Raw genomic sequence first — 14,502 nt, forward strand, 5'->3', positions numbered from 1 at the left:
AAGTAATAAAATCCAGAAAAAAATTCCCAGAATGTACCAAAGTCCAGAAAACCATATACCCGAAGGCATTAATCGCTAGAATATTATTATTGGTTTGACCCAATGGTTATTTGGCATACTGATCATATGGCATAACAGATCAATATGCTGCTTAATAGAATTCGTTCTAATTTACTGCGATTTTGAACGGTCTAATGCGGCTACGCCTCACCGTTTTTAATGACCTGCTGTCCGACCTCGCTGCCGCTCGTTCGGATTTAACTGAGGAATAGCCCCTAGTTTTGGGTAATCCGGGCAAACGCCCGCCACTAGACAAAGGTGATTTCCTGATTCATCTATGACGAACAGAAGTACCGCAGGCATGGTGCAGTACTTCGGACATTACAAGCAGGTAACAAAGTTTTTGCGAAGGTCTACCAAAGTAACTCAAAATGGAAATGGGCTCCTGGGGTTATCGGTGAAGTAAACTATAACGTTCTTCTGAATGACTGGCATGGAAGAAGGAAACTCATCAGATCACATGCAAATTAAATTAGGCATCGCTATAGTGAGCAAGAAAACGAATCTCAAAAAAATTCTCCACTCAACATTTTCGTCGATGAGTTTGGATTGCAAATTACCCCGATTCCAGTGCCTCAAGAGCCTGAAGAAAATCCTGAGTCCAATCATCAAACGAATCAAATCCCGATGATTCAGTTCAGCCTGAATTAGGAGTCTCTGGTTCCAATCTGAACGAAAGGAAAAAGAAGCTACAAGCGGTACAAGTAACAAGCCGACCGAAACGTATGATTCAGATGCCATCAAGACTTGAACCTTTTCTGGTATTCTGGAAATAACGAAGGAGGAATGTTGGCCACTAACATTGCAATAGACGACATTTGCTGTTTGTTGAGACAACCCTTGGAGTTACCATAGCTATTCGCTAGCATCAAGGTAGAAACAGGAATATATAATTTTCACTTTGTACTTTGAATTGGATTAATAAAGACCCATTTTTTTATACGAAGATTGCTTCAATTATAATGAAGTACAACAATACTATATGCGAAAACAGTTTCTATGCATTTGCTTCTTCTATAAGATGGCATTCTGGGGAATGGTACATTCTGTTGTATGTCTTTCTATTAATTAGTACCTTCGTGAATATGGTTTTCTGGAGAACGGTTCATTCTGGGGAAAACACTTCGTTACTTTATTTTTTGGGAAATGGTTTTCGGGAGAAAGTCGTACAACCGGTTTTAGTTTTACTTGGTTTGCTGAAGCAAAGTTAATTTCACTAACACAAATGAGTTATGTTTTCCTCAACTGTTTCTACCTCATTGGTGTTGAATTGGTTCCCCCAACCGTGCAAAACAAATGGGTTGCAATACTGCAGTCGTGTGCAAAGTTTCACTCGAATCTAATCAAGACATTCTTGATTTTACATCCTCTTCTGTTATTAATTTTTTAAATTGCTCCTGTGCCACACGAATGCAGTTTAACTTCATAATGTGTTAAAGTTCGATTTTTTCTTGTCTTTTTAACGAAAGCATACATAACATTGACCGTTTAGTAATGTGACAGTTTACATCATATTTTACCTTAAGTTAATACCAAGATTACCACACGGTCAAAAACATTGTTTTAATTTCGTTTTCAATATAATTCATTCCAGAAAACAAATATCCCAGTCAATACCTGATATCTAACTGTGGACAAACGAAACACGTCCCCACACCGCAATCAAAAAATTTTGCGCTGTAACATTCTGTTTCGAAGCAAAAGAAGAAAGACAATTCCAAAATAAATGAGTAGTCGAAAATCGGCGGCGGCAGCAGCTGCTGCTCCCGCGGCCGTCGAGGGTCCCTCGACGGCCAAACGACGGGGTCGACCGCCCAAGTCGCAGTCAGCCGCGATGGAGCGACCCAAGCCAAAATTTCAGTACCATCTGCTGAAAAAGCCTAAATACCTTTGCAAGGATAGTGGCGGCGATTCACGGTTCAGTACACCGTCAGCTTCACGGGCATCATCTCCACAAGGTAGTGAGGAAAGTCGTCCTTCCACCTCGCGCCGATCGGTTCCGACCAAAGCGCCTCGGTCCGCCAAGTCAGCGGGAAAAGGAAGAGGAGGTGGTCGTGGACGAGGAGCTATTAACCGTAAAAGTGAGTACTCTATTTGACACAGTCTAATATATAGCTAGAAAATACGAAACAACTGATTGTCGAATCCATTTTTCCCTAGGCTACACGTATCACGAGTCTGAGTACCACTATGGTTCGGACTTTGGTGATGATAGCGACAAAAGTGACGCCTACGATGATTCGATGCGTTCGGCAAGCGACTCTGACGATAGTTTGGCCAACGAGTCGGATTCGGACTTTTCGATTCATAGCTTCAGCACTTCCACGATTACCGGGGGTTGCCTGAAAGAACCGTCTCCCGATCCAGTATGGCTACAAGAGCGAGAATTTCCCGCACTAGAGTTGCCAGCATCCTCCGAGGATTTGTTGGTACCGAAAGCAATTGTCCTCAAATGCACGTCGATCTACGAAATCATAAGACGCTTTAGACACTTGGTTCGGTTGTCGCCGTTCCGATTGGAGGATTTCTGTGCAGCGATTATGTGTGACGACCAGAGCCCACTGTTGACAGAAATACACATCATGCTACTGAAGGCAATTCTGCGTGAGGAAGACTCGCAGCAGACACATTTTGCACCGCTCGATCAGAAGGACAGCGTTAACATTGCTCTTTATTTGATAGATTCTATTACGTGGCCAGAAGTACTACGAAGTTACATCGAAAGTGATTCTGGCTTAGATCAGGAAGTGCTGAAGGTACTCAGCACCAATGAGTATCCATTTGTGAGACCGGACGAAAGGTTAAAAGTGTTACAGTTTTTAACAGATCAATTTCTTATCACCACTACCGTGCGAGACGATATGCTGCAGGAGGGTCCAATACATTACGATGATCATTGTCGTATTTGTCATCGGTTGGGCGATTTATTGTGCTGTGAGACGTGCCCGGCAGTGTTCCATCTGGAGTGTGTTGATCCGCCTCTGCTGGATGTACCAAGCGAGGATTGGCAGTGCAATTTATGTAAGCTGCACAAAGTTTCCGGTGTGCTGGATTGCATTTCGCCACAGGAAAAACAGGGTATGCTCTGTCGGCAGGAATTGTTGGGTTATGATCGGCATGGACGGAAATATTGGTTCGTCGGAAGACGAATTTTCGTCGAGACGGAAGATTCCACGGAAGTGTGGTACTTTAGTACGGTCAAACAGTTTGAGTATTTGCTTTTTAAACTGGATGCGGCAGAGTTTGAGGTACACTTGTACAAAGAGCTAGACGACCGGCGAGATGAGATAATTCGTCAAATGACCATCACAGAAACCATAACCAATCAGCAAAAGGGAAGCAAAAAATCCTACATCGAAGTAGACAATCAGCGGTTGGAGAAATTAATGGAACAGAACGGTACGAAAAATGGGGACAGGATGGATGTGGATGATTTGAGCGAAAATGGAGAAGCAGATGAAAAATCAAAAGATGGAACCAATGGTAGCGAATCGTCTGGCAAAGAGGAGGACGATTCTAAAAATGGTGATGATAAACATGTGACCAGATCGAAAACGGGCTCGTTGGCACCACGCATACTGAACACGGAAGATAGAAGGAAGAATTCGCTGTCCAAAGAGGATGAAGATTCGCGGATGACACGCAATAAACTGAACCAGATGGTCAATGGGACGTTGCATTTTAAACTTGGCATGGAAAATGGATTCAAGGTGTACGTCAATCAGTACTCTATCAATCCTATTGCATTGAACAAACCACAGCGGAACGAGGAGCGGGATAAAAAACGACATTTGTCGCATAAATTCTCACTAACGCAGGCATCGGAGTTCAAATGGTTGGGCGGTGGATTGTACAGTAGCCAGACTCAGATTGTATCAACTCTGAAGCAGTCCATTATTGCTTTGGAACAGGCTATCGCTTCACCATTCCTGCATCAAAACTGGTCCAAATTGCGAAAGACATGGATCGGCGCTATTAGTGCGTGTACCAAGGCTAAAGATTTTGCACGAATTCTTTGCATTCTGCAAGCATGTATGAGGGGAGTTGTTTTCGCTAGCGTTTGGCACGAACAACTGGGGCACACCAGAATGTATCGAATAACATCGGCCGAACGGGAAGAGAAGAAGAAACTCGAAAAACGAGAGAAACGAGAGCGCGATGACGAAGAAGAGCGAAACAGAATGACTTTCAACTTCGTTAAGTATTCACTGGGACTGAAGCACCAGGTCTGGAAGCAAAAAGGCGAAGAATATCGTATCCATGGTCAGTGGGACTGGGTATGGATGTCGTTAGGTCGCCGGAAGACAACGAACCGAAGCCAGAACAAAAATGAAGTTAGCTACGTGTTGATTCCGGTCGTTGCTGAGGTTCACAAGAAACTGCTGAAATTGGACGAAAAAACTTATGAAGCTTATCGAGCATGCATCGAAGGTAGTGCGGAGTTGGATTTTTTAACAGACAATGAACAGTTGAACAATCAACTGATGGAAAGTTTCAACCAGCTGGAAACATTCCCGGTTCCGGATAGTTTTGGAGAGATAGATGTCTCCAGAGCGCTCTCAATGCCAGGCGGTCGAATTTTGTATCCAAAAATCGCTAGAAAATCGTCATTCCTGGATGATTTGCTGCATAGACGGGTAGACCTGAAGGAGGAAGAAGAACGCAAAATTGCTAAAGTCAAACAAGAAGATGACGAAATAAATGTCAACGTTATTCCTAAACCCGATGCTAATAACATTCGACCTAGCGAGTGTGTCGAAAAGCAGCTACTTGCTATAGTCAATCACCGAAATGGTTCCGTTGGCAAAACGCAAGTGCTACAAAACAATCAGCAGCAAAGTCTCGAAAATGCGGAACAGTTGAGTGCATTGATTCAACAAATTGTGCCGCTTCGTGCAAAATTCCAGCAGCTTCAACGGGAAGCCAACCAGAACAAGTGTTACTCTTTAGGATGCGAACAGGAAGATTTTTGCTATTCAGCTGTGTGCACTCGAAAACGTCGTATTCAAGAGGAACTGTATACTTTGCTTAAAAAAGCTCAGACACTGGACAGTAATGTAGTTACTAAACCTACTGCCGGAGGCAACAAATCCATCTTGGAGCAAAAGTTAACCGAGAGTAAGCCCGAAGATTTCCAAGGAATGTTGTCTCAGTTTTCCATGAATCGATACCAAACCGTGCTGGAGGATTGGGAACGAGCTCATCGCAATCTGATTGAATATGATGAGCAGTTTGTGGAATCGATGGCTGTTTCCAAGGTCGCAGAAGAACACAACAATAACGTAACCAGTGAAGTGGAAGTCAAAACAGAAGATGCTCCTGATATGGTCGTCAAGGAAGAGGTTGTGAGCACGGAGAATGAAATGGATCTTAACGGTTCCGATCGAATGGATGACAGTATGAAAATGAATGAAAATTCTAATTCCATTTCGGAAAATTCCTGCGATGAACCCCGAGCAACTCGAAGGGGTCGGTCGAGAAATAGCAAAAACAATTCCATTGTCGTGGAGGACTCCGAGCTGAAGGTGAAAGACGAAGTAATGGTTCTACCGAAAAAGGAACGCAAACCAAACCGTAGATTCGCCGCACCTTCTCGCAGTGTGAAAAAAGAGGAAACTGACGAGAAAGAAACGGCACCAGATGGGAGCATTCGTGTCTATTCGACCAGTTCTAGCAAAGGTAAAGTGTACCTTCGCGCAGTCTGCTCCGGGGATAGCAAGATCAAGGTAGAAAGCAAACTAGCAAAACCAAAGTATCCGGTTATCAACTATTTCCGCAATAAAAATCAATCTACCTCGATAATGGTTTTACCACGTCATGAAGTTTTGAAGTTGAGCCGTGTGGGCGGCCGTCTGGCTGTGATGGGATTCCATCATATGGCGAAAAATAACAACTCAGTATGGCCTTATCCGTGTGCTAGGCCGATGTTCAAAACATGCTGGTTATATCGGACGTTGAATTTGTCCACGCTTGCCGCGGTAGGATTACAGCTGCGTATCCTTTGGACCTGTCTGCGATGGGATGACATGGCCATGAAACCGGCGACCAGCGATGGAAAGCATCAGGTATGTTGATAATTGGTGAAAAAGTAACTAAAGTAATATTTGCATTTTTGATTAGGTCACGACAGAATCCGAAATTATGTCTTTGGAGATTCTTAAGCACAGATACGCCGGGGTATTTAATGAACGTTTACAATATCTCCGGCGAAAGGTCGTTATTCCTTTGGAACTACCGAAAACGGTTAGAGGTAAGTTTTTCTATCAGTACAAAAGTTTTCACATTTACTACAACATTTTTTATCAGAGGTGCAATCCATTCGATCGGGTCTGCGTAAGCGAAAACGGGCTGAATCTCCCCAACAAACGGAACCACAAGTGTCGGAAGAGTGGATAGACGAAGACAAGCTTGAACTGTGGGAGATAAAGTTGTACGGTGAAAGGCAGGAGAAGTTGGCTGCTGCCCAGATACAACCAGTGACTCGCACTAGTACAGGAAAACTTCCGCCGAATCGTTTGGCCGATTCGTCCAATCCATCAACACCGACCAGTAATGGCAGCAGTAACTCGAATACCGGTTCCTCTAGTATCCCGAACAAATCAACTGTCATATCAAACAAAGCCACTCGTGAGGAAATAACCGAGAAAATGGAACAGCAATTACGGATACAGCGTGCCGCACATAATCAGAAGCGAGCATTGGAGCAGAAACAGCAGGGTAAGTGCAGAAGAATATACTGATTTTGAATGCATACCTAATTGTTTATATTGTTGTTTTTTTCTCCACAGATGGTTCCACGCCGGCTAAACAAACAGTTGTACAACGTCGTATCATCGTGAAGAATCCAGACGGAACAACTAAAATTATTCAGCAAAATATCACACAGCCGGCCGGTCAAGCCCGTTCTTCTGCCACGACCCAGCAAGCCCAACAGTCGCAGCAGCAAGCGCAAACAACTCCGAAGTCCGATGGTCCACAAAAGGTACAGATCATTCGTGGTCCGGACGGAAAGGTTAGCGTTCGTGGTCTCAACCCAGGACAGCAGCTTATTCAGACGGCTGACGGGAAATTGCATGTACTCAGTGCGGCTCCTGGTATGTTAGCAAAGCTACTAAAAATGTCCAATAAAGAACGAAGCACTCCGGTTGCAGCCGTTGGGGGCATTCCGGAAGTTTCGAAACACTCTTACACGATTTTCTTTCATTTAAAGGATCGAGCCCAGCCGCTAGTAAGCAAGCCATTGCCGCCAAAGTTGGTCAGAAGATTATAACCAAGGTAGCTGCTGCCGGCAATGCTAGCCCAGCGTCTGCAGCAACTACCTCGGTAACAACCACATCCACCATCCAATCCCAACCGCAACAGCAGCAACAGTCGGCACAGGCTACTAAACCACAGCAACAAACGAGCTCCTCCACGGTGGTTAGTTCACCCACTGTGACCCAGCAGATCCTAAACAAATCGCCTGGAATAGTCGTACGAAACCAGGCTGGACAACCAATTAAGCAGATTATACAGAAGCAGGTTGTTCAGAAGGTAGGTACTGGCTTCAAATGCAAATAGATCAATAGCTATGAGTTATTCCGGTTCTGATTCTCTTGGTTCCATATTTTCCAATATGTTCATGTTCCAAAATTCCGATACGACAAAGGAACATACCAAAGTTACGACGAATACTTTTCGCCATACCTTTCATTGTCGTTTAGATCAACAATGAAAAGTTTTGAGTTTTTTTTTACGAAACGCAACTATATAAAGAAAATAAAACTAAGGATAGATGTGAAACAAGGCAAATAAAATTTCAAATATCCGATATTTTACATTAAAAAGTTCGATCAGTTTTCGTTTTTACTTCATTATTAATCTGCAATTGCATGAGCGTGTCAACTGATCGATAAAAATTCGAAAAACATCGAACACACGAACTAAGAACATCTACTGGGTTCACCTAATTTTGTATTCGACAAAATCATGTCAATAGCCCAAATGTATGCTATTGTATTTTTAGCATTTGATAGTGTTCGGGATTTCGGTATTTGACCACTTTACGCCAAATGTCTTATCGTTATAACATATTTGAAAAAGCTTAGACTGGAGACAATTTTTTCAAAATTGCAATCCTTCAATTGCCATATTGACGGAGACGGCGATAGGGTGGTTCTATTGATGTTCATGTTGTTTGATTTTTAAAGCAACTGTTCCACCGAAAAATTTGAAAAAGCAGAGATGTTTTAGGTATTGTCAGGAAGGTTTACATTTTTTCAAATTTGTTGAAGATGTATTTTCTGCATAAGAAGAAATACTTAAAATTTGAAAATTGTCGAGGGAAAATTAAATTCAGTTTGAGCTTTTAGAACTGATAGACTAAACTACAATCATGTAATGATTCAAATAATCTATTGTCGAATTTTCTAAAACAATCTTTGAGTTCACATAGCTTTCGGTGCGAGATCTGTATCCTAATCTACCTAAGGTGGTAGAATATAGAACTAATTGAATTTTTTATTGCTTGTTTCCTTTGAAATTCTGAATGTAATTGGTAGATAATCTGAATCAGTCTATTTGAGTAATTAGTTCACTAGGAATGTGACATTGATATACTAGAACCAGATCAATAGAAGGATTTCTCAAAGAAGATAATTTAGTTGGGCTATTTGGAAATAAAATTTGCTAGAAACCAGCAAGAGAATTCATTATGAAGAACTCGTACTTTCTGGTGAATCAACGAGAGATTCTTAGCAATCTATTAAAAAAATGGATCGTTATCTTGCGCGGTTTTGCATATCTTATTTATTTGCTTATCAACACACTGAAATTGTAAATGGGATGACATGAAGGATGTACCTATTGTTTGTTGACTCACAGATACATTGACAACATGGTGTTTCAGAAGAGCCGGACGTGGCAGCAGAATGATTATAGATTGGATTTTATTGGATGATTCGTTTGACGTGTTTTATATGAGACTGGAGCGTTCATTTCATTTCTCTAAATATTCGCGTGCTCTCACAATTTTACTTTTTATTCTATCTTCAAAATCGTGGCCTCTGATAGATGATATCAATCGCTTTCCCAAACATTCTTTCTCGTACACATCCGTATTGATACTCCGGGTATAAACGAAATTTCCAACCACAATTACATATAGCCTTCCAAATCAAATACTTCTTCAGAAATTTTGACACTTTCTTTGTTCGGAAATGCTCGGCAATGGCGTTTCTTCGCATTGCGGTATGAAAATCAGATACTGAAGCTGATCAAAGTATTCGAGCACGTTTGTTTCGTCGTCCATAATGGTACAAGAAAAACTGGTGAGGAGCTTTGTAGTGAAGCTCCTTGCAGTTAAATTTTGCTTGTCATCGCGAAATCTATAGAAAGGAGAATTACTGGAAACCCCGACTTTCGAACGGAGCCTCGGAGACCCGTAGTGTTAACAGTTCGGCTGAAAAGTTCGTATCGTTTAATAGAAACACACATTTTTTTGCCAAAATTCATTTTTATTATTCAACATAATTGCCATCAGAGGCGATACAGCGATTATAGCGATCTTCCACCTTTTCGATACCATTTTTGTAGTACGATTTGTCCTTTGCCTCAAAATAGGCCTCAGTTTCAGCGATTACCTCTTTATTGCTTCTAAATTTTTTACCAGCGAGCATTCTCTTGAGGTCTGAGAACACGAAAAAGTCACTGGGGGTCACATCTGGAGAATACGGTGGATGAGGGAGCAATTCGAAGCCCAATTCGTTCAATTTAAGCATGGTTTTTCGTTGTTGTTTTTGATCGATTGTGAGCTCACGCGGCATCCATTTTGCACAAAGCTTTCTCATATCCAAATATTCGTTAATAATATGTCCAACACGTTCCTTTGATATCTTTAGGATGTCAGCTATCTCGATCAACTTCACTTTACGGTCATTGAAAATCCTTTTGTGGATTTTTTTCACGTTTTCATCGGTAACAGCCTCTTTTGGACGTCCACTGCGTTCATCGTCTTCGGTGCTCATATGACCAGTACGAAATTTTGCAAACCACTTACGAATTGTTGCTTCGCCCGGTGCAGAGTCTTGATGACACTCATCAAGCCATTTTTTGGTATCGGCGGCACTTTTTTTTCATCAACACACGAAATTCCTTTTTTCTATTTTTTTCACAATAACAAAAGTAGCTTCACTCAAAATGCAATATCTCACAAACTAATAATCAGACAGATGTCAAATTTATTCACGTATCTTTTGAAGGTTGGCACTAACTGAAAATGGTATGGATTTAATTCTAGTGGCGCCCTCTCATAGAAACGATACGAACTTTTCAGCCGATCTGTTATATACCATTCGACGAAATCGGAAAATGTCTGTATGTGTGTGCACTTTTCGAAGATAGTTTTATCGCTCAATTTTCTCAGAGATGGCTTTTTAACAAACTTAGGCTCGTTTGAAAGCTACTGTCGGACTATCGTTCAAGTTCAAAGATCCAAATGACTGCGACTTCGACATAACCGACAAAACGTGTTGATTTTTTAACGGGCAAGTTTCTTGGAGATGGCTGAGCTGATTTTAATAAGCCTAGGCCCGTTTGAAAGCTATTATTAGGCCATTGATCAAGCTCGAAGATCAAATTACTGTGACTTCTGGTTCCGGAGATATGATGGTATAAGTGACGTATCCGACAAAACACGCTGTTTTTACCGCTCTAATATATATAAGGGTGCCAATGTTTTGAGATCACCTCTAATTTCGTAAAGCGCTAGTGCTCAAAAGTTTAAGCACATCGAAAAAAGTACGGGTGTGTAATGTCATAACTGGATGTCGTGAATACGAAAAAAAAACTGAAACGCTTTCTTTTTACTTTCGAATATTAATTAGTTGATCGATTATGTGAATTGTGCCAGCTTTCCCCTTCTGTACTACTAGCATTTGAAACGATGCAGAGTCGGTGCTATGCATTTCATATAGAAAATCAGCGGAAAGTTCCTACAACACCTACGAACTACAACTGGTTGAACAAAAGGTCGTATATAGTGAAGTAAAATTTCGCATAGTTCTTTGGGAAAATGTTAATGGTTCTAAAAAGAACCGATTCATGGTTCTAAAAAGAACCTGAGTTCAAGAGCTTAGAACAGAATTCAGTTGCAATTTAGTTCTTGAACTACAGTTTTGAAATTGAATTTAGCTCCGGAATCCAGTTCCAACATGCAGGTTCTGAATTCTAAACCTGTATTCTGCAACTAAGCTCCGATCTGGAAGGATTCTTAGTGTCAGTAGGATCCAAAGTATTAGCCATGCAACGATTCTGTACACTAAGAATCGGCTGCGAAGTCCGTTGAAACAGAAAGGCCAGATTCCACAAAAGGAATGTAATGCCAAGACTTTGCTTTGCTTTGCTCTAAGTTCCTGAAACATAATTTTGAAGTAAATTTGATTTTCAATAAAACTTTACCTTTCGTACTCGTCCAGTAGATAATCGGAACTGATATGTGCCTGACTTCCTCATAACCGTTGTCCGGGTGCGAAAAAGGCAAGCAAGCGTGATGATTTTTCCCCATTATTTCCAAAAGTTTCAGAAAACTTTGTTTTTCAGTTATCTCACGCTGTTGAAAATTTAATCATAAATTCCTGATCATATTTCCTATAAATTGTAGAGAAAATTATGTTGTTGGGTGAAGTACATCAAGAGATATTCGCGACAAAGTTCTGCAAATTCTTGTACAGGGTAAATTTTGAAAAGATACTCCATAGTAAAGCAAGTCGTATTCACGACAAAAGTCCCCATGCAAAATTTAAGCTAAATAGTATATGGGTTTGAAAATTTTCAATCTTGAAAAATCACCATAGAGAGGAGGGAGTACATGGGATTTCCGAAATCGATTTTTTTGTGCCAAAGGTCTTAGAATTGTATGACACGTCGAGATTTAGTGTTTTTTTTAAATACACTAAAATCTTTTGTTATGCGAGTTTACGTACCGCATAAAAAAACCGTATAACTCTGAAAATTCGCAGAAAAAAAGGCATAACTCTGAAACTTCGCATAAAAAAACCGCATAACTCTAAAAATTCGCATAAAAAAAACCTCAGTGTATCGACTTTTCATTTCTTATGTATACTTGCTCGTTGATCATCCCGGTTGTCATAAATGAAGTGCTTCATTTTTCACATGAGCAAATTGCTTGCCAAATCAATATACAAACTTTAACATCAGTTTTTAGCTTTTCTGGGACATAAAAGTTATGAAGAGCAATGAAAAACAGGATTCCCGGAAGCTTTAACGTACGTTTCCCCATCTGCAATGAGACAATGCGGATTTGTCAACATTTGTGCTTCCGTGCACGTGATTTTCTCATCGTATTCTATCGTCCACGTTTTCGCGTCTTGCACGAAAGTTTTACTCAAATGCAGTTTTTTAGCCGAATCTCTTACAGAACTGTTTGGATTTTTCTTGGAAGCATGAACTACCCGCTTGTGAACCTTTTAAATATAACTCAATCCGTTTTGGCCACTTTTTTTCTTTCGGTCGCTTTTATTTATTTATTTACAATCAACAGACACAATTTGGTCCTAATGATAATTCCTAATAATATTCAGAAAATTTGTACGTATTCTGCTTCGTGACACATTGAAATCATACCCAGATGAAATGCGATTGAACGATCTCTGTAAACCAATAATAGAACCGTTTGCGCCATAGTTGGTACGTCGTATAGGAAGTCGAAGAAAAGCACTGTTGCGGAGAGCTCTGGGTCGCACATTAATATTAATTTCGTTGAGCAAAACGGGACAGTCGATCCTACCGTTGAATACAGGCCCGTACCCAGGATTTCGTTTCGGGAGGGGCCCAAGGTAAAAAAATAATGTTACTGAAGACTGCTTATGTACCTAATTTTTGGTGTGCCTCTTACGGGTGTTTTTAACAGACACTTTAAACTTTTCCACTGGATCTATTATTGTATTACATTTGTTTACGTTTACTGGCTTGTTATTTCTGCAACACATGCCTCAGGCCTTCTAAATAATTATATATCTGTTTTTGATTTCGGGAGGGGCCCGGGCCCCTCGGGCCCCCCCTCTGGGTACGTGACTGGTTGAATATATCTGCTATTATCAAAGCGCGTGATAATTCTCGTCGCACTTGTAATGTGTCGAGACCCATTAATAACCCGCGACTTTCATAACTAGGTAGTTGATGAGGATCGGTCCACGGCAATCGACGAAGAGCGAAGCGAACGAATCTACGCTGTATTCCCTCAATTCTATGAGCACCGTTCAGGTAGCATGGGTTCCAAACTGCCGAGCAATATTCGAGAGTTGAACGAACAAGCGAGCAGTAAAGCGATTTTAGACAGTGTATGTCTGTGAAGTGCTTAGTTATTCTCATTAAGAATCCTAAGCTACGGGAAGCTTTAGCTACAATGTAACTGATGTGATGCTTGAATGTAAGTTGCTCATCGAGATGGACGCCAAGATCCTTAACGCTAGTAGATCTTCCAATCGAGGATCCATCCAGAAAGTATTCGACATGCAATGGCATTTTTCTCCTCGTGAACGTAATCGATCAGCAGTTAAGCGTTCGTTGCACCGATTCAAAACACGAGATACTGTAGATTGTAAAACTCGCAGCTTTCTGTCGGTGACACGATGAGAAAGATCCGGAATTACATGCGCAAAATTATTTTACGCTGCTGCTGTTTCAGCCAGTTTTTAATTGCAAAAAGAATACAATGGGTAAAAAGTTACAGACAGTGATGCAATTTGATTCCGTACACCCTTTTCAAAATGCCTTTAAGAACTTCCACCTCATTCGACGTTATTTTACTGAATGTTAAATGCGAGTCGTTTCAGCGCTCCGTGAAATGATCCAAAATCTACACTGGAAAAAAGTTTACAAAATTTAACGTGGACAGGCTTTGAGCGTGATAAGTTTTTTTACTTGATACTAAAATTTATTATTTAGTAGCAAGGTTTTCCAATAAGAGGTGTTATTTGGATTTTCTAATAATAATGGCATTATCTGAGATAAATGATCGAAACTTTAATTCAATGGTATGGTATTGGAAAATAATATCAGTCAAATACCCAACAAGGGTACGCTTACAGGACCATATCCATTTCATGAAATTCCCCACTGTCCGGAAGGTTTTCCCGTAAAAGATCGATGGTTTGTTTGTGTGGCATGTAGCACCGTCTTGTTAGTCCTACGGCCCCGCCGGACAATAAACCGCACCAAATAGTTACACGTTGATCATGTAGAGGTTTTTTAACAAAAAATCGTGGGTTTTCCGAGTCCTAGATGCGATAGTTTTGCTTGTTGATGTAGCCACCCATAATAGTTCATATGATTTTTTTATGAAATTGCGGATCACTTTCATGCATTTCAAGGATCCAATCAGCAAACCCAAGACGTTGTTCATGATCAGTATCGTTCCATTTTCATTAATGGCGTAGTTTCTGC

General features: G+C 40.9%; 1 protein-coding gene across 1 annotated transcript in view; it reads left to right on the top strand.

Annotated features, from left to right (window-relative positions):
* LOC131438034 (nucleosome-remodeling factor subunit NURF301) overlaps window positions 1–14,502 on the top strand; it is a 41,127-nt gene that overhangs the window by 6,544 nt on the left and 20,081 nt on the right. The window contains exons 2-7 of the mRNA XM_058607813.1: window positions 1,655–2,141; window positions 2,221–6,125; window positions 6,181–6,310; window positions 6,367–6,777; window positions 6,849–7,154; window positions 7,271–7,593. Coding sequence (XP_058463796.1) covers window positions 1,787–2,141; window positions 2,221–6,125; window positions 6,181–6,310; window positions 6,367–6,777; window positions 6,849–7,154; window positions 7,271–7,593 — 5,430 coding nt within the window. The 5' untranslated portion in view covers window positions 1,655–1,786. The remainder of the gene's footprint in view (window positions 1–1,654; window positions 2,142–2,220; window positions 6,126–6,180; window positions 6,311–6,366; window positions 6,778–6,848; window positions 7,155–7,270; window positions 7,594–14,502) is intronic.

Source organism: Malaya genurostris, chromosome 3 (genome assembly GCF_030247185.1).
Source record: "Malaya genurostris strain Urasoe2022 chromosome 3, Malgen_1.1, whole genome shotgun sequence".
Lineage (NCBI taxonomy): Eukaryota > Metazoa > Arthropoda > Insecta > Diptera > Culicidae > Malaya > Malaya genurostris.